The sequence below is a fragment of the Musa acuminata genome, chromosome BXJ2-9, assembly GCF_036884655.1.
Source record: "Musa acuminata AAA Group cultivar baxijiao chromosome BXJ2-9, Cavendish_Baxijiao_AAA, whole genome shotgun sequence".
Taxonomy (NCBI): domain Eukaryota; kingdom Viridiplantae; phylum Streptophyta; class Magnoliopsida; order Zingiberales; family Musaceae; genus Musa; species Musa acuminata.
The window spans coordinates 49,361,179-49,381,467 of record NC_088346.1 but is presented as its reverse complement, the minus strand read 5'-3'; the positions used below and the strand labels follow the sequence as shown (position 1 = coordinate 49,381,467).

Below are 20,289 nucleotides of genomic sequence, written 5' to 3'. Positions count from 1 at the left end.
ACTCGTGAACCACTCTGTAAAAGGCACAACATCTAATCACTCTTTAGAAGAGTTTGGATTATGATGATATCATATTATGTCATTGTGCACCATTTTTATTTACTTATACATATATTTGATAGCATATTTTATATTATTTTTTTTTATTTTTTTCTTGAAAACTATAAGTAGGGATAGTTTGTAGGTTTATAGAATGATCACTCATTATAATTGATAAAACTATCACAGAATAACTCAATTTTCATATGTTATGATTTATTTTTTTTAAGTTACGATATCGTATGAAATTTCAACTATCTTAACGTCGTAGAACCAACTAAGTAATACAGGACTGGTTAAAGATTTGAGATAGTATTGACCATTAATTGAATTCACAAGTTCACACGTAAAGCCTATGAGAACTTGTTAACGTGATTGACGTCGGATGAGCGATTGTTTGTAAACTTATGGCTATTTGTTTATCTTCTAAAATTTTTATTTTTATTCTATTTCTTGCACATCAAATATTTGTTGGATTATTTGTAAAAACGTTCTCTATGAGACGTCGAGACTTATCCCGTCCTTGCATTCGAAATTAATTAATTTAATTTTTTTATATATTCTTCGGGATTTTAGTTAGGCTATAACTAGATTGATCTTTTACGAATGGATCAAATAAAAATATCTTATGATTTAAATAATTTTAATTAGATCACTAACAATATAATTTTAATTAAAAACAGCTCTTCTTGAGATTTCGATGACTTTTTTAATTTAAGATTACAGCATCGTTGATTTATTTTTGAAGCAAAATATTATGTATCTCAAGCTTTATAAAGTTTTATCCATCTATCTATCTATCTTTCTTTCTTTCTTTCTTTCTTTCTTTCTTTTTTTAACTTACACATCAAATCTTAATATGATTTGATATGTTTCGATTTTATCAAAAATAAAATAAAAATCAAATCAATTCCACACGAAATCGATATTTTATTTTTATTTTTATTTTTATTTTTGATCAATATATAGTATTTAATATTTATTTTTTTAATTCAGTAATCTTGTTTCAAAATAATGCATTCATATCTGCATTTGGATCATAACCTTATCGGATTTGGCTTAAATCTAACCCGATAACACTCCGAATCACATCGTTCGGTGGCTTTGAAGAAATAAGAGGCACGTCACATCGGGCTGTTGTCCTTAATCGGATCCGAACTCGTTATGGATTTGGGTCGAACCTGACCCTAACCAGACTCCGTCGACGTTCCGTTCCAAGATTCCAAATTCTGGTTAAAGACGCAGGACGTAACTGAAAGGAAACCAAGAAAGCAAACGGTTCGACCGCGGAATCGATTGGGAGGAGACGAGACATGGCAGCGATGCAGCTCACACTCTCCTCCTCCTAAGACCGGCCGCGGAAGCAGCAGCTTGGAGAGACGACGATCTTCCTGCCTCTGCCCCTAACCCTAACCCTAACCCTGAGCCTTGGTTCTGGAATCTCAAGTGCCACCCCTTGGGATCTCTCCGGAGATGCGTGTCGGTTGCCTTCGCCGGCTCTGAGGGGGGATGAGGCGGAGACTGTTCGATCTCCGTCGGCCGGCGAGGCGGCGATGGATTTCCGGCGTCTGGATGTGGCTGGTGGCCGGCGGCTTTGGGGTGCTCCTGCTCCTCGTGATGCTCAGTCGCGAGAAGCTGCCGAGATCCGCGCTGCCGTTGATCCGCCAGGTGGGATCTTTAGACTCGATACTTTAGATGTCGTAAAATTGTCTTGTTTGTGCTTGTACGGATCGTTTTCACTCTGGAGTCACGAGATGGGGGAGAACTTTGGATCCGTGATTTCTTTCCAACTCTGTCGGTTTTTTTCTTTCAAATGCCTCCAAGAAATGATTTCTAGAATATCTTTTTATTTATTTCTAGAGGATTATAAGATCACGTACACGATAAAGTTGCATTCAAAAGTTATTCATGCCATGTAGTTGTTATGAATGATCAACTTACCGTATGCTCTTGTTTCTTGATTTGTAATGATTGGTAAGGAGCATATTGCCACATAATACATTCTAGTTAACAACAAATATCTTCGTATGGACATATTCCATATCCTAGACAAGTGTTTTTAGTGATGATTGATGGGCTTGTCCGACAGCTTTCGTTTTTAGCAATTGCATCGCAGTCCATCTTGTTGAATCCAATCACAGCTTAGACATGGCTAGCACCAATGGCATCCACCATCACCTCATGCTGGCTCCCATTTGCACATCCATGCTATACTTGTACTTGCAACGGTGAATCTGCTTGTACTAGCATTGATGGTGCTGTCAAATGGGCTCTTCCTTGGTGGTTAAAGATTATTTTACTACATTGTTTCTCTGCATTCATGTTGCCCCATCCTTTTTGAAAGCCCTCAATTCTAATAAAAATTCTAAATGGTGAAAAGATTAATGATCATGTCTTGCGGCTATAGGCTGTATTGTTTAACTATGTAAAGCTCATGTTTTCTATTGCGTTCTCTGTTGTTTTACTATCTAAATGTTAAATTGTTGATTTGTTTTTTCACCAGACATATGCTAAAAAGGATCCTGACAATTGACAAGAAAAGCCTCATGAGTATTTAGGGATTGTCTCAGCACTTTACTTGTAGCAATCCAATAAATGCTCTCATTAGCTGAGTTCCTCTGTAATTTAAATTATCCTCTCTCAAAGTTTCGTAGTATATATAACTCAATAGCTTAGTTCCTCTATAACTTGAGAAACATTGAATACCACCCTTATTCTTAGATATTAGTATGAAATAACTTCCGTCTAATCATTAGATGTTTCTCTAGTTTTCAATATTTTGCATGATAAACTAGTTAACCAAAATACACTTAGATGTTTTAGACTCCAAATCTTAATAGAAATATCATCAGATACTACACTCTTATGCATTTCCATTGTCTTCAAAGTTTCCTTTACCTCACATGCCCTAATTCTACAAAAAAATCTACTAATACATTATGTTCATCTTTAAAAGTAAATTACCTATATTATTAAATAGCTTTTTTTCTTTCTTTCCATAATATATATCATCATTATGAATCTTTTGTTCTTTATCCTTAATGCATGAAATAGGTCGGGCAGAAATATCCGTTAAACACATCACTCTTTTCTTCCATCATAGGTTGATTTTTTATCTTCCTTTTGCAGTTAAAAACCTGCTCTCTCTCTCTCTCTCTCTCTCTCTCTCTGTCTATATATATATATATATATATATATATATATATATATATATATGTCATTAGCTTTGGGAGGTAAAGTGATTTTTGTTTCTTGAGATTGAACAAAGATACCTTATGAAGAGGGCAGTTGGATTCTGTCAGAAAGGTGTAACATATTTCTTGAAGCTATTAGAGTTTCATATAGATTGTCAAATCTTATGTCCCTTGATAAGAATCACTGAGGAACGGAACATGCTAATGGCCTCATCGCTGTTATATCACCTAAAAGATGGTCAAGTCTCTAGTTAAAAGTTTGGTTTTCCTGACAACTCAACTTTACGTTAAATTATTTTAATTCTTATTATTTTAACTTGATTTAAAATATTGTTTGCTGTGGGAATAGAAACCAAAATTGGTTTTGTATTTACATTATTAAAAGAGGATGGAGACAATTAGATGTACATTTATTGTTTGACTTTAGGAGTCCAGAACTATCAAGGTTTTTCTTTTAGCTCATACCAAACTAAGCTCTTTAGTAGTTTTTTCTTCTAGCTTATACCAAACTAAGCTCTTGTCATTGGCAAATATTTATTGCTTCAAAGGTGTATGTGTGTGTATGTATATATATATATATATACTTTTTTTTTTTTTTTTTTTTTTCTGGTCCGGGAAGAAGGATTGCTTCATGTTTTTTATGTGCTTAAATTACATTTTCACATGACCAGGAAAATTCTATCACCCCTTATCCTAGTGTCTGATTTGGATCAACAGATACTCATCCAAGAACATCACAGAACAATCAAGAGTGTGAAAATGCGCTCTTTTTTTTTTAACCAAACAAACAGAAATTATATTAAACCAGCAACAAAAGAGAAGTGGGAGAAAAAGAATGGCAAAGAGCACACATCTAAGAAGCTGAATTATTCGCCTCTGGCCTCTTTTCTTACATAATGCAACCAGGCTGCAAGTGAGTTGTGGAATTGGTGTTGAACTGAAGTGCTTCTAACCAATAAAAGAAAGGAAGATTGAAAGCTTATTAGCTCAACTTGTCCAGCACACATTATGCATGATAGGCTTAATGCTAATATTTTAGTGGTCTTTCATGATAAGATTGGGTACATGACCTGACCAGGGTATAGCAATGGTCTTAATGGAGAAATCTTTCTCTGCATGGCAACAAGGCATGTCGTAATGTTGGCTGGGCAAAATTATTTAACTATCTTGCTTTTTCCAGTCACCCATACATACTATAACTTGGATAATCAACTGTATTATCATTCATCATATTTTAGAATCCTTTGGCACACTTTCTCTGAATCAAAAGTGAATACATCCTCTAAGTGAAGAATTTGAAGTCTGATCACAGTTTTTTGTTTCTGATGTACAATTAACATGCATTGTTCTGTCATTTACTGGCTGAATATGCCACTGTTCTTTGTCTCGGTAAAGGTTTTGGAATTAAACTGTATTCTTGTTAGATCAGATCCCCTGCAATTAACAGGATATTTTCAAGATTAAGGAAAAATCATCTTTTTTTACTCTTATCATATTCTTTAATACATCTAGTTGATTCATGCGTGCCAACCATTCTGCTAACCCTTGAAACCTTGATGTTTTTGCTGCAGAAATTTCACCACACTAGCCTTATTGAAGGTCTGAACATTACAGATGAAATGCTGAGTCCACATTCATTCACAAGGCAGATGGTAGACCAAATATCTCTTGCAAAGGCTTTGGTTATCATCTCTAAAGATAGCAATAATCTCCAGTTTGCAGCTGAGCTTAGTGCCCAAATCCGGAAATGTCAAGCTCTTCTGTCCAAGTCTGCAACAATGGCGACCCCATTAACCACAGAAGAATGGGAAACAGCAATTCATGATATGGCTCTCCTCCTCTACCAAGCCCAGGAACTCCATTATGACAGTGCAACCATGATTATGAAGATGAAAGGTCAGTTCGAGTCTCTGAATGAGAAGATGAAATCGGAGGCTGAAAAGAACACCAAGTATGGGCAGATAGCTGCTGAAGAACTTCCAAAAGGCCTCTATTGTCTTGGTATCAGGCTCACCATGGAATGGTTTGGGAATCCAAATCTTCAGAGAGACTTGTTGGAACGGAAGCACAGTTTGGAGAAGCTGAGAGACAATAATCTCTATCATTATTGTATCTTCTCTGACAACATCCTTGCTACATCAGTTGTGGTTAACTCTACCAGTATGAACTCGAAGAATCCAGATAAGATTGTGTTCCACCTGGTCACAGATGAGGTGAATTATGCTCCCATGAAGGCCTGGTACTCCATGAACAATTTTCGAGGTGCAACCATCGAGGTCCAGAAGGTGGAGGACTTTAGCTGGCTCAATGCCTCATATGTACCAGTTCTAAAGCAGCTTCAGAACTCTGAAACACAGAACTTCTACTTTTCTGGAACTGGTGATAACCGGACACCTATTAAGTTTAGGAACCCAAAGTACTTATCAATGCTAAACCACCTGCGGTTCTATATCCCAGAAGTCTATCCAGCATTGCAAAAGGTCGTGTTTCTCGATGATGATGTAGTAGTCCAGAAGGATCTCTCAAAGTTGTTTACAATTGACCTTAATGGAAATGTGATGGGTGCTGTTGAGACTTGCATGGAGACGTTCCACAGGTTCCATAAATATCTGAACTACTCCCATCCCCTGATACGTGCACATTTTGATCCTGATGCATGTGGGTGGGCATTTGGAATGAACGTCCTTGATTTGGGGGAGTGGCGAAAGAAGAACGTAACCGGCATATATCACTACTGGCAGGAGCATAATGCTGACCACACCCTCTGGAAGCTTGGAACATTGCCTCCTGGACTTCTGGCCTTCTATGGGCTGGTTGAGAAGTTGGATGCCAATTGGCATGTCCTAGGATTGGGGTATACGAACGTTGACCCATTGCTCATAAAAAATGGTGCAGTATTGCACTATAATGGGAACATGAAACCATGGCTGAAGATTGGCATGGAGAAGTACAAGGGTTTGTGGGATAAGTATGTGGACTACTCGCACCCTTTGTTGCAACAATGCTTCATGCATGGATAGAGAAATGTGGGGCCAGTATAACTGTTGTTTGTGCAATTTATCAGGTTGGCAGAATCCGTAGAACAGCCAGTGCCTGCTGCAACATGTAAAATTCTTGAGGAAACCATAGACTTTAGATATACATTGTTTCTTTTTGAGAAATTTTCAGTTTCATCCTGCTAGGTTCAAGATGTGGTTACTGGTTAGTGTCGGTTGTGTTGTAGGCCAGTTGAACCCCTTATTCAATTCATCTCATGGCTCCATCTTTTGAAAGATATATTGTTCTTTGTACTAAGACGAGATTGTTATAATGAAGGAATTTGTAGTAGATATATTAGCACATGATCATACTTATATTGAAACAGGATAAGATTAATTTATTTTATGTCCTACTCATGACTCATTTATGGATGTTTGTGAGATTTCTCTTGCACTTTCCTCTTCAATCTGAGAATCTCATGAGATTTCCTGATGAAGTTTTAACAAACTGAACAAGTTGTTTCAAGCTTTGTTGTTTGATTTGTAAAGACTTCCACTTTTCACCTACCTCATTGCTTTCAGCAATGCATACCTTGCCTTATAATGCTTAAAGCAGGCTATGCAGCAGAGGAGCAGAAAGTGGACCTGCTGAAATCCAGTTTATAGTGTGTAATGAGTCCAATTGTAATAGGCAGAAGAAAGGGCAAAGAGTTCAGAGATAAGTAGCATGGTTATTGTTAGATTGATTGATTAATGAATTACAAGGGACGAATTATAATAAATATTTACTCTGAAGAGTTGCTTCAACTTTCAGGACATAAATCTTTACATACATATAGAATGTAGTTGATCCCTAAATTTGGTAATTATCCCTCTAGATTTTATGTTTAGCATACATATATATTTTATGTTAATTTTCACCAATAACTCAATTAAAATTCTAGTTGGCATTTCTAACATTTAAATAACATTATTATCAGAATATCAAGAATATTTTAGGTATCTATATGTCTTTTAAAACAAAATTATGTAAAAGGATCTTAATAACTGGAGAAATATATATGCCATATCAAAATTTAAATGGGTATGTACAATGTTTTTCATACTTTGAGAGGATACACATGTAAAAACTCATAATAAAAATTTACTTATTGAGGTTGATAAAAATAACCAAGTGATGTGATGCCAGAAGTATGAATCTCTAATTTGGAGACTATATTGTGATGATAAAAGAATATTTCATGTAATTTATACAGAAATAACAAATATTATTTCGATTGTTTAGGCTGTTGCATGAGTCTTTTCCTCTCTTTGAGCCTTTAATTAGTTAAATTATATATCTAATTCTCAATATATATATATATATATATATATATATATATATATATATAAAATATCTTATTTAAACCTAGTAAATATAAATCCCAATATTTAGAGTTTTATGGTTTGTTATTGCATATAACTTAGTAAACGGCAAAAAATGATGACAGTTTATCTTTGAGCTAAAATAGCATTGTTTATTATTGGGATTATTAATCCGTCCCACTCGTATATTTCTCAACAGATATTACAATCAATAGCTATATTATATATATATATATATATATATATATATAATATAATATAAATATAATATAAATATAATATAAAACCCTTATCCCCTCGATCCCCACTTGGTTTCCCGTCGCCGTCTCTTCTCACACAAAGTTCTCGCCCTACCGCCAATCTCGACTTCATCACCGCCCCACTCGCTCCTTCGTCGAGGGCCTCCGCCTCCGAGACATCCGCCGCCGCCGCTGCCGTCTACGACGACCACCAAATCCTTGTCGCCAAGGTAACCGCTTCTTCTCCTCTCTATTCCTTGCTCTTCGCTTCTCTCGCCCGTTGGTTTCTGTAGGTTGTAAGTTAGGTTCTTTTCATTTCCTGCCTAGTTAAAGCATCTTGTGATGTGGATGATCTGCAGCATGGATAATTTCGGTTTATTGAACTTACAATTGCTGTTCTCTTTGGAGATTTCTTCTACGGTAGGGATCTCTTTTCTTGTAATTGTGCGTTAGAGGCCAACTGATCAGAAGATTATGTAGACGATGAACAATGTGAATGTCATGCAAACCCCAAAGGCTACATAGACTAGGGGAATTATATTAACCTAATACATTGGCTGTCCAAACTAACAAGCATGCTTCGTGGAAAACATTCAACCCAATTAATCCACCAGAACATTCCACAGCAGTATTATATACTGGTCTGTCTACTACTTATAGTTCAGGTAGCCAAAAAGTGGTTTTGGCATGATGAACCCGCAAAAATTGAGGATTGATCGATGGTCCAGTTACTTCCATTGGCACTTAGGTGGTTTACCAGGGTCATTGGGTTATCATAATGAGCCCCGTGGCTCCTATTCTCGTCCAGATTAAACTAGAGGAGCGCATCATATGTATAGTAGGTGTCCATGGATTCTTTATTGCTTCCTTTGGAAATATATGATAGCATACAAAACTATATGCAAGCTTGAAGTTACATGAATACCCTCAAAAGACAAATACCACAAATCGAGTTAATGTTGGAAGTTTGCATCTCTTACTAGCATCTGATGTTAATTGCTATGCATGTCATTGTTGACTGATATTTTCTTTAGAGGCTAAACCAAATGAGGAACATGGATTATAGGTAAGAACCAGGGTTTACTAGGAGCTCGAACTCTGTGTCATTTGAAAAAAAAAAAATGATAGCCACATCCGTGCCATCTCCATTTGACCATTTGCGTTGAATGGTAAATGAATGTATTTATCTACTTTACATACATTAATTTTCTCATGGCATATTATTCTCACTTATGTATTTTAATGTTGTCTGTTTGCCTCTTTATTTTGATAGCCATAATACTGTACCGATTGTAGATAAATTTGGTTTGATGATAAATGTTTTTCTATAACTCGTCAACAAAAGTTGTTTATTTATATAAGATGTCAGTATTGCATAACATGTTTATTTGTCAAGAAAAGTATTGTATAGGCTCGTGACTTTTTGTATAAGATGTCATTAGTGTTCAAGAAGCAATGAGATCTAATTTCCATGAGACACGTGTTATGCTTGCTTAATAAAAGAAATCAGTATATTTGTAATTTGTTGTATTATGTTGCTTCTCTTCAGAATTACTCCTGTGGTATGTCTATCGGGTGCTTAACTCAAATATTTGACTAGATTCGAAGTATATGGCCAGTCTATCCTTCATTGTTTGTGTAAAGCAATCATATCATATCAGGAACTTATTTTCATGTTTTAGCCCTTGTAGTCTTTAGATGCAAAGATTGCTGTCTGTCATTCAACTGTACTGAAGTAATATCTGCATTTATTTTGGTAAAGATGCAGTTGGAGCTATTAAACTCATCATAAAATATCTTTGCTTATCTCCTCCTTTATTGTTTCTTCTCTACCAATTATCATGCTAATAGCTTATGATTTAAATGAAGTTAGGACACATGGACTAGTAAATGGACACGTCATTGTTCCTATCATCACTGAAAATCTATTCAATCTGTGTTTGTCTGTCATGCTCTAATTTTGATGTATATTACTGGTTCATCTTACTCAGTGGTTACTGTTTAATTATGCCTGGTATAATGAGCACCTGATTTTGTGTATACTTAATGCTAAAAGATTAGGTTATTGGTCCAGCTGATAAGGACATGATTCTGAATGGATGTGTCGCGATGAAACCTGGGCCTTGCAAGGCAATTAATTACTCCAATATGTCTTACTTTTCCCACGATCGGGCATTTTCAGCATCTCCGAAGGTTAAGAATTTGTGTGCTGCTTCTCAGGAGTTTGACCCCTTGCCCTCAAGAGGTATGTGCATACACCTGGTTTACATAGATCTTGGTTTTGCATTTTTTTTTTTAAACATATGTATTAGACACTGAGTCATGCCACAACCTTGTGCACTAACATCACCCCTGATATGGGATCAATATCTTGTCCAGTTTGCAGTCCAAGCTATAAAAAAAAGAAAAACAGTAATAACAGCAGCAAGCACTTACATCTTAGATATGTTGTGGCATCATATAATACTATATTTCAATATCTCTAATAACTCAAGAGCATTTAGCATTTAGAGTCATGCTACAACCTAATAACTTAAGAATTTTGTTGTATTGTTTCTAGTAAAATCTTCTCTAACTTTCCTTACACTATTTATCTTAACCAACTTAGATCCTAGTCACAACATCTATACATTTCCTTTGAAAATGTTTATATTGTCTTTAGACTATTTTCTCTTGTTTTGCCTTCTGTAATGTAACGTATGAGATCAAAGCTTATTGTTTTATCATTTTAGGTTTTCATGGGGGATTGTAAACATCTTCCCATGTTTACTTGACTCACTTTTTTGAATTAGATGAGTAGATGACCTTGGTTATCTTGAATGACAAGTGTGCCGTAGTGAGCTTAACGAAAAATATTATCCCAAGTTGTACGAGAATGATCAGACAAATAGTGCTGTTTTCCATGTGAATCACAAGTGCATAATGCATCTTAATTTCAATTTCTAATATCTTGGTTCAGTAATAGTACCTTTAGAACCATGCAAGTCTCTGGTGCTCCTAGTGATTTCTCATTCTAATATCCTGAGAAATGGTTGGAAATACAAGACACAATTCTCAGTCCAAAAGATTGCATATCAGTAGGTCAGCCTCAACATTCCTCAGACTAGGTGGTAACTGACACTGTTTGTTTTCATTTATCATTTGGCAGAAATATTGCTGTGACTAAGGTTTCTGGGCAGTTTGATAGTGTATTTACATATTTGCAGGTTGCAATGTCACACATTTCTCAAGTGTGTTGTCCTCGTTCCAAAGTGGACATCATAGAAGTCTTTCAAGTCTGGTTCCTGTTTTCCCTAAACTCTGCACTTCAGGCCCCAGACACCGCATGGTTCCTAGAGCATCAAAGGATGTCCCTTTGAGCTTTCGCTATCCTCCAATGACAAAGAAGCCAAGGTGGTGGTGGAGAGCCGTAGCCTGCATACCTTACCTCATGCCCCTCCATGAGACATGGATGTATGCCGAGACTGCTTTCCATCTCCATCCTTTTCTGGAGGACTTCAAGTTCCTTACTTATCCCTTCCTTGGCTCCATTGGGCGTTTGCCTAGCTGGTTCCTTATGGCCTACTTCTTTGCTGCCTACCTCGGGGTGGTGAGGAGGAAAGAATGGCCGCACTTTTTCCGTTTTCATGTTGTAATGGGTATGCTGCTCGAGATAGCCCTCCAGGTTATAGGAACTGTGAGCCGTTGGATGCCGCTTGCTGTGTACTGGGGCAAGATTGGAATGCATTTCTGGACTGCGGTTGCATTTGGCTACTTGTTCACGGTGCTGGAGTGCATGAGGTGTGCACTAGGAGGGATGTATGCTGACATTCCTTTTGTCTGTGATGCCGCATACATTCAGATTCCATATGACTGAGAATGAAAGTGGTTTAGAGCTCGTCTTTGTGCTGAGTTGTTTGAAGTAAAATTTCCATGAGAAAACTTTCTCTCTTTTGGGAATTGGAACCCATATTTGATGTATTTAGAACACAAAGGTCATCGAATTAGCACATGAATCTTGTTGGCTGATGTCCATGTTTAGATAGGCTAGTGTAACTCTTGATGGTTAACATCACATCATGACTCAAATCTCTTATCATTGTATCGGCTATGGATTTCTGCTTGTATCTTTCTGAAGTTTTTTGCTTTCTAATTACTCTTCTTGCCATAAGTAAATTTATGCCGAACTTAAGGGCTGTACTTTTTGTGCAAAACTTTGGTGTGGTATATTAGTATTAAACCAGAGAGCACGTTGCCTTTCATTTGGATGACTACTGTCACAAGCTTTTTTACCCTTTTTATTTGTTGGATTTTAATGCTACCTAGGATCAGGGAGAAGATATTGTTTTCTGTGACTAAATTGCAATGTGGCAAACACCAGCAGTAGCTGACTCTGCCTTGAAAGATTTGCTACAGCATGTCATACTGGGGATATTACAATGTTTGTCAGCAGCTCTTTTTCATCTGTTTGTATTGCACATAATTGTGGTCGGTCTCTCTAGTACCAGTCGATTTCAAGAACCTGGCATGATATATTTATGGTCTTGTTTTAGGTGTATCGATCCTCGAAGGCTTTTCATTGTCTATTTGGATTTCCCAATGGCTCGATCCATTGTTTTTTTTTACCTTGTCCTCTTGTTGGATCTATTAATTCGAGCAGAATCTTCACTGATTGTATTGTCATTTGAGGCTTGGAACGATCGTTGTTCCAGTGTCGTGCCATTGTAAACGGGTCGGATCCTTCTTTTATTTATTTACCCAGTCCTCTTGTCGGATCTATTAATTCGAGATGCTTCCAGGAATGTTAGCGTATCCACGACTGCCACGTGGAAACTCTGCATTTGTGTACGTGTAAATCCTGAATTCTCAAATTAAATTACTGAAATAATAATAATGACAGCTAACTGACTAATAATAATATGAATTATCGCATCGGTTTTGTCGTTAATTCGAAGTCCCATTTTCCTTGAGAACTCGCTCGAACCGGGATGGAAATGACCGGTCCTCTGAGCCGGTTCTTCTTGGGAACCGAACCGGCTTTCCCCGCGCTCCTTGAGATATGGCCGAGCCCCCCGAGGAATGGAGCGCCAAAAGCTTACCTCGTTTACCGAGATTTAAACCATAGTTGTGATTTGCTCTCTCCGACTATAATTATACATGTATTTAGATTAATACCATTATTTTGCTGCTTCTACGCGTTCCAAATCCCATTAACTTAATCCCCTACCAACTGCAGTAAGTGCCCAAAATAGGAGCCCTACTGTGCCGGCCGCTCCTTTCGAACCACCGCGCGACCTATCCGCACAGTTTGTTCTCCCTCCTTTATGTCCTTATGGACGAGGCCGGGCGACGGCTCCGTGCACACGGCACGTCCGCGGCCTTCTCCCCCGTTCCTCCTCCTCCTCATCTCTCTCTCGTCTTCTCTCGCCTTCCGGAAGAGCGCGCTTCGTCACGCTCAAAGACGTCATTATTCCACTCCGTCCGCCTTTGTTCTTGGTGTTCGACCTTTTGCCTCCCCATCAGCTCGACGACCTTGTTCGGGTCTCCGCTCCGATCGGCGCCACCTAACACCCGTTGATCCATCCACGCAGGATCTGGATACGACGGGCGGCGGTTCGGGCCCAGAGATGGTCGACGAAATTGGCCCGGCATTGTAAGGAGTAGAGACGGGAAGTGTTCGTCATGCAGCCTGCCGTCATCGACCATGCCGTGCCGGCGCTGTCGGTCCTCCACCGCCGTCCCGCGCAGGTGAGAGCATGCACCCGCCGGCTGTTCTGAGCTTGAGCTCCAAGGGTAGGGGGATGCGCGCACATCTCGGATAACTTCGTGGTCTGATGCAACAGGGGAAGGTCCTGCAAAAGGGATTGGCAAGGGTGGTGACGGCCAAGAAGGAGGTCGGTGGAGTTAAAAGCGACTCTGAACTCGTGGGAACCCTGAAGAGCAAGATCTTGAGGTTGAGGCACAACCTCGACCTGCCTCATCCGAATGCGTCGCTGACATTACATGAGGTATGTACCTTGTGACATTTCATCCCTGCCGATCAAAGTTGGCTCACTCCTTTACCGGCTTTGGGTGCACTACCACAACAATAATAACCCACGATGTTTCAACTATTTGATCCGAGTTAAATAAGAGCAAGCATTCCAATCTTTACTTACAGTTCCTAATAAACTATAATAAGCTTTCTTTTATCACTCTTGATATCACTGACACTAATTATCTCAGTTTTTCTAAGTAAATCATCTGTAGATCTATACCATCATAAATAATTCTCTTTTTGGATACAATGATGTTGATAGGCAAATGTTCTTCATTTCTAAATTCTTAAAGAATATCCTAAGTGAGAAATAAGAGCACATAATGTGTGTCCTTTCCCTATATACTGTGATCCTAAACGTGGACGACATTCTTAAAATTTAAACAATGAGTCGTAATTTATTTGGAACCAAGAAAACATGTATATACTATCATAAATAATTTTCTCTTATTTTATCGTCTATGAAAACTACATCTACTCTTTGGATACAATGATGATGATAGGCAAATGTTCTTCATTTCTAAATTCTTAAAGAATATCCTAAGTGAGAAATAAGAGCACATAATGTGTGTCCTTTCCCTATATACTGCGATCCTAAATGTGGAGGACATGCTTAACATTTAAACAATGAGTCGGAATTTATTTGGAACCAAGAAAGCATTTGTGGAATCAATTTACTTGGCAAACTGCTACATGTCTGTTCCCTATCTTCTCTATGTTGGATGCACAAGTCAGGACCTTCTAATTAAACCTTCTTAGAATTTCTACCATTGTCTTTGCCAAGAAAATGATAAGTCTGCCATAACACCAAAAAAATAAAATGAAGTTCCTATCCACTTAACATCCAATCTGGTTCCTTGTTAGTTCCAGTACCAATCATACTGTTAGAGACTGCAACTCTAAGATGAGAAACAAGTACACGACTGAAAAAGAAAATTTGTCAGGCAAGACCAGTAAAGAGAGCATATGCAACCTTGTTTGACTTCTGGGAATCAAGATGAGCATGGTCCTTGTTCCTCCTGTTTTTGATGAAAATGTTCTTTGTGCTTTCACATCATGAGAATTTGAGTTACGATCATGTCTATGTGTTCAGACAAGTTAGAAAGAAGGCAAAAACTTTGGTAATACCACAACTTGTTCATAGTGTTATCATGATCAAGTGTCATTTGTTCAAAAGTTATCTACATCATTCATAAGAAAAACTAAAATATCTAAGAAATCACTTGTCTAAATAAGATCCATGCTATCGTAGAATAACAAATTCCTTGTGGCAGAAAGTTTAAAGTGATTGACTTTCTTCTCCAGCATGGTGATTGACTATTGAGAAGCATAGAAGCTTTTTTTTTTAAAATTAAAGTTAATATGCTGCAATTATCTTATCATCTCCTTTTCGTCAATATAGATTCTAATGTATATTTAGCTATCTTGTAGTTGTTATTGGCCACTTTAGAGGATCTGCAAAAATTGTATGACAAGTGTATGACATCCATTCGGATCTCTAATTGTGATCGCGAATCTCTAACACAGGTTTAGTATGCTGGAAACATACTTGATTTCTATATGTTACGCCTAAAATGACTTGTACATGTCCAATGTTTAATTTAAAGCAAAGATGTTACAGGTATTATTGCAGTTCTACAAGGTACTCAAACTTGCTGGAGATTTATGGGTCGAAAAATGTCGCGAGTCAGACAAGATCACATTTGAGGAGGCAGATGTAGAAGATTTAAAGTTTGAGCAACTTGGTAAGCTCCCCTTCTATGTTTAATCAAGTGATGCTAGGAACAAATGACAGCTATACAAAAACACCGTTGCTCTTTTGATGATTTTTGTTTCATATTTTAGGTGTGGTAGTCCTCAACATGCTTGATCGCATGAACATACATATAAAAGAAATGTTTGATCTTATGAAGAAGGATTCAGCTAGTACCTTGAAATCAGAGGAAGATCTCATCAAGCCTGACCATTGTGACAAGCCACAATCACCAACTTCAGTGCTACCGGAACCATCAGAAGTGAACCCAAATCTCAAGGGAAGCCAAAATATTGCCTACCTGCCACCTCTTCTCCATCCTCTACGGCTTCAGGCTGTTGGAAAGTTACAACCTCTGGGTTTGAAGAGGCTTTCCTTCCATCTTTTCCCTTTAGTATTAGATCACAGATCCAAGGCTGTGACTCAAACAGAAAACATAACTGATGAGCTTGAGCTAGATTCACTAGATGCTACCATGGTTCTGAAGCCAATATCATATGCTGAGATTGGAAGTGATGGTCATGCTGATGGAAGTGAAACTTATGAAGATGCAACACTTGTCTCGACACCACCAGCCTCATCATCTCTACCATCCGACATGTTTGAGTCTTCTACACCAGGTACACTTCGACCAACTTGTACAGGGCAAGTCTCACATGCTGTTAACATTAACTGGGATGAGGATGATAGTAGCAAGACTTCTGATTCCACTATTTTGGTCCCCCCAACTCTGCCAATCTTACGCCTGAGAGCAACACATTTATCGCCAACTCCTGCACCACCTCCTTCGCCTATGGTTTTAACTGGAATACCATGGTTCTTTGGTTCACCTAGACATTCTGGAATGGAGATGGAACCGGTTGCATATGCTATGGCCATAGATGATAGTGATCATGTCTGTACTTGTGAACCTTCTGAAACATCCTTGTTTGTCTCACCACAATCATCCTCAGCAGCAAGTGCACCAAAAATTCAAACCTCATTTTCTCCACCACTATCACCAGTGCAACTTAAAAAAGAACCTGCACCTTCTCCACAACTATCATCCTCTCCCTCGCTGCTCAGCAAGTCTGCACCAGTCCCTCCACCACTCTCTCCACCTAGAGGTTGTGTGTTGTCAGCATCCCCATCTCCACCATGTGCATCATCAAATCAACTGCCATCCTTGCCATCTCCAAAAGGATCTGCACCACCACCACCACCTCCACTGAGTGTGGCAAAAGCAATCAATGCAAAGAAAACTAGTACCAAACTGAAAAGATCTACGCAAATGGGAAGTTTATACAGGCTTCTAAAAGGAAAGGTGGAGGGCTGTAGTTTGGATGGCAAAGCATCCAATGGGAGGAAAAGTCAGACTGGAAACTACTCTGATGGTAAAAAGTCTCAGGGCATGGCTGATGCATTAGCTGAGATGACAAAGAGGTAAGTATAACCGAAATCTCAAACTCTTATAGTAAGAGGGCAGTGCTTGTGATTTTGTGGGATTGGCATAGTTCAATATCAGTTACATTGTATTTGCTTGCATCGATTAGATCAGCCTACTTTCGGCAAATTGAAGAAGATGTTGAAAAGCATTCTGCATCTATTATGGAGCTGAGATCCTCGATTAATTCCTTTGAGACCAAGGACATGAAGGATCTGTTAAAATTTCACCAGCATGTGGAACAACAACTTGAAAACCTGACTGATGAAACACAGGTAGAGCAGACTTGACACTTTTTTTGCTGCAAATTAACATTAGTGGTAACTCAAGTGTATGTTTTCCTTTTGGGGAGATAATGGTTGGGGTGATCCCTCATCCCTGAGAGCATTAGATGGGTCAAATACTTTGAAGCCACCTCCATAAGGAACCAAAACTTAATGCTTCTCAAGATTAGGGAACTGATCGTTCCATTTGGTTGTATATATATTTTTTAGCTTCAGCTATTTGTCTTAAGGTGAAGAAAGTCTTCTGCTATTTATTATAAGTTTTTCATGGCTGCAGGTTCTGGCTAGGTTTGGAGGCTTTCCCTCGAAGAAATTGGAGACCATAAGGATGGCAGCAGCTCTATATATGAAGCTGGATTCAGTGGTCACTACATTAAAGGGATGGAGTTTAGCTGCTCCTATTGCCCAGCAGCTTCCCAAGGTCGAATGCTACTTCAACAAGGTAACTTGGTAGAATGTTGATGAACTAATACCTACATGGTTGATCCACTGTGAACTTAATTATTTGTCTGGTGGCATCTGATCACTTTTACGTATGCAGATCAAGGAAGCAATGGAAGTGATAGAACGCAACAAAGAAGAAGATTCCAAACGATTCAAAAACCACAAAATAGAGTTTGACTTCACCGTCCTCGTAAGGATCAAGGAAGGCATGGTTGATTTATCATCGGATTGCATAGAAATGGCGCTCAAGGTAAGGAAGTTTCGTCCTTGGAATTCTTGTTGACTTGGTAAACTTTCCCATCCATTAATCTCCACCTAGTTATAAACCTGACCTTCATCTGGGATCCAGCTTTCAGCATGAGAGTAATGGAGAAGACGAACAAGATGAATTGAAGAATTATTTGTTGATGATTCTCCCACATGATTTCGCTCTGTTCTTGGCATTCTGGTTGCATGATACTGACATTTCCATCCAGATATTGTTAATTACTTGTGGCCTTGCTAAAATGTTGACCTCTGTGTGTTTCTCCATGTTGAATTCCTTTTACCCACAGGAGACGAGGGAAATGGGTGGAGAAACCAAGTCCAAATCTAATGGCCTCTCCACGATGCTGTGGAGGGCTTTTCAGCTGGCATTTCGAGTCTACAACTTCGCCGGAGGACAAGATGATCGAGCGGATAGGTTGGCCAAGGACTTAGCTCGTGAGATTGAAACCTGTCCTCGATTTTGACCTCTGCAATCCATAGACATCACCCAATAATTAGAGTCTGATATATATATACATATGTTGCGTTGGAGGATGCCAACATAGTAACTTCCTTGGCTCTGTGACACCCAGATGAGAACATATAATTTCTACTAGTGTTTCTTTCTTTGAACGCCACGATTAAGGAGTCATCTTAGTTGCAATTCTATGATTCCTTGGCCAACCTACCCGTGTGTAAGTTTGCAGGGGACATGTCCAAAGAGATTTCTATATCATGTCACTCTATGGTTTTGTATTGTGGTGCTTGATGTAAATTGCTGCATATTTCTAGGAAACATGAATCAATTTAAGTGATAGAATGTGGATGAAGATGAAAGCAAACAAATATAGTCTTTATTTTCAGTCATTCTTCCTCCAAATGAACTTTGAAATGTGGAGAGACATTAAGTGTTTGGTTTGTCAGACAACAAGTAAGGATTGAGATTAAGTATCTGTCTGTGAAAAGATTGTGAAAAATACTGATTCATAAAGGGAATGGAAGCATGTTTGTGTTGATGTTACCTAAACCATACAAGGGACATGATGGAAATTTGGATCATCTATCTCACTGAGACTCTCCACTATGGAAATTTGGATGAACAGGAATTTAAGAAACAATCAGGCTGTGTGAGTATTTCTACAGGAAATCAGAACATGTTAAATGAGTTGTAAAAACAACAAGAAACTCCAATGAAAAATGAATTATAACTAAATATGAAGATAATACAACACATTAAGAAAGTATGGTTATACAACACAAAAGAAAATAAAGAGTGAAGGCATCCTTACAAGCCTGAATTCTCCCCAACCAAATCTTCAGTGAGGTAGGTATCCACAACATAGAGAGCAGTTGCTTGGCCAGAACTGTAGCTTCGCACAATTGAAATAGATCATCAGTTCCAACAATGAATGCATCAAAGAGTCCTCATTCTTAACCATATTGCAGTTCAGCAAATTAAATCCTACTGAAAAGCCTTGAGGTGTCATGCTCTTGTATTAACACTGAAGGGCTGATCAAAAAGGAACAAAAGACTGAAGCATCACAAGGTCATGTCTGTCACATACAATGTGCTCCATCATATCCAATTTCAACCATCTCTCACCTTGCTATTAAGAGATGCACTATCATAGAATGAACAAGTTATCTTTTAATAGTGTCCTTATGGTAACAGAAACTTGAATTTTTTTAACCATTTTATTATCCTAAGTTCCTCTCTGATAAATTTGTCAGTCCAGTTCTAAGATTACACAGCCACCAAAAAAAGAAAATAATCCACAGCATAGTCCATGCGACTCAAACACACTACAAATTCAATACATTAAGGAACCATAAAGTGGAACACTGAGGTGGCAAAAACCTATCACCTACTTGAAAATTTGTAACTTGAGATCACAAAATCAAACGAAAATAAAATATCAGGGATTCCTAAAAGGACTGTTATCTCTCTCTTTCGGCAAAGACTATTCAAATCTAACCTTGTAATCAACTAGATATTTTTTCCATAATCATGTCCTGATTAACTGATTTCCATTTCTATTTCATATTCCATGTTTGATTGTGTCATTTTAGAAAGCATATTAAAAGAAAAATAAACCAATAGGTAAATGACACGACCAAACATGGAACATGACATATTTCTTTCCTAAAATCTAATAACAAGAAATGAAAATCAGGACATAATTAGGGGAAAAAAAAAACCTAATTGGTTACAAATCTCCAACACCTGGAGTCATTCTTGTTAAGCACATGCAAAATTTTTCAATGGCATATTAAAGGCCTATTTGCACAATAGATAGTTGAATTGTTT

The 20,289-nt window shown here is 38.0% G+C and overlaps 3 protein-coding genes across 7 annotated transcripts; all 3 read left to right on the top strand.

The window, feature by feature from the left end:
- Positions 1–1,403: 1,403 nt before the first annotated feature.
- Positions 1,404–6,560, top strand: LOC135623838 (probable galacturonosyltransferase 10). Its single transcript, XM_065127244.1, has 2 exons — positions 1,404–1,707; positions 4,805–6,560. Exons 1-2 carry the CDS (start codon positions 1,549–1,551, stop codon positions 6,251–6,253), a joined length of 1,608 nt encoding a protein of 535 aa, XP_064983316.1. The 5' UTR covers positions 1,404–1,548; the 3' UTR covers positions 6,254–6,560.
- A 1,315-nt stretch (positions 6,561–7,875) lies between these two features.
- Positions 7,876–11,994, top strand: LOC103999558 (protein TIC 20-I, chloroplastic). 3 transcript variants are annotated; one of them, XM_009421341.3, is made up of 3 exons: positions 7,876–8,045; positions 9,872–10,060; positions 11,022–11,994. In XM_009421341.3, the coding sequence occupies exons 2-3, from the start codon at positions 9,901–9,903 to the stop codon at positions 11,669–11,671; spliced, it is 810 nt and encodes a 269-aa protein (XP_009419616.2). In that variant the 5' UTR covers positions 7,876–8,045; positions 9,872–9,900; the 3' UTR covers positions 11,672–11,994. The 3 variants fall into 3 exon arrangements, with proteins under 3 accessions (XP_009419616.2, XP_009419618.2, XP_009419617.2); XM_009421343.3 differs by having other exon boundaries at positions 7,878–8,045; positions 9,877–10,060; XM_009421342.3 differs by having other exon boundaries at positions 7,888–8,045; positions 9,890–10,060.
- A 988-nt stretch (positions 11,995–12,982) lies between these two features.
- LOC103999584 (uncharacterized protein At4g04980-like) lies at positions 12,983–18,848 on the top strand. Of its 3 annotated transcripts, none has more exons than XR_010491515.1 (10): positions 12,983–13,542; positions 13,638–13,802; positions 15,263–15,358; positions 15,453–15,576; positions 15,677–17,006; positions 17,117–17,282; positions 17,569–17,733; positions 17,833–17,985; positions 18,085–18,183; positions 18,290–18,307. XR_010491515.1 is itself a non-coding variant. In XM_065127234.1 (10 exons), the coding sequence occupies exons 2-10, from the start codon at positions 13,477–13,479 to the stop codon at positions 18,464–18,466; spliced, it is 2,442 nt and encodes an 813-aa protein (XP_064983306.1). In that variant the 5' UTR covers positions 12,983–13,290; positions 13,386–13,476; the 3' UTR covers positions 18,467–18,848. The 3 variants fall into 3 exon arrangements, 2 of the variants coding, with proteins under 2 accessions (XP_064983306.1, XP_064983307.1); XM_065127234.1 differs by lacking the exon at positions 18,085–18,183 and having other exon boundaries at positions 12,983–13,290; positions 13,386–13,542; positions 18,290–18,848; XM_065127235.1 differs by having other exon boundaries at positions 18,085–18,427.
- Positions 18,849–20,289: the final 1,441 nt, after the last annotated feature.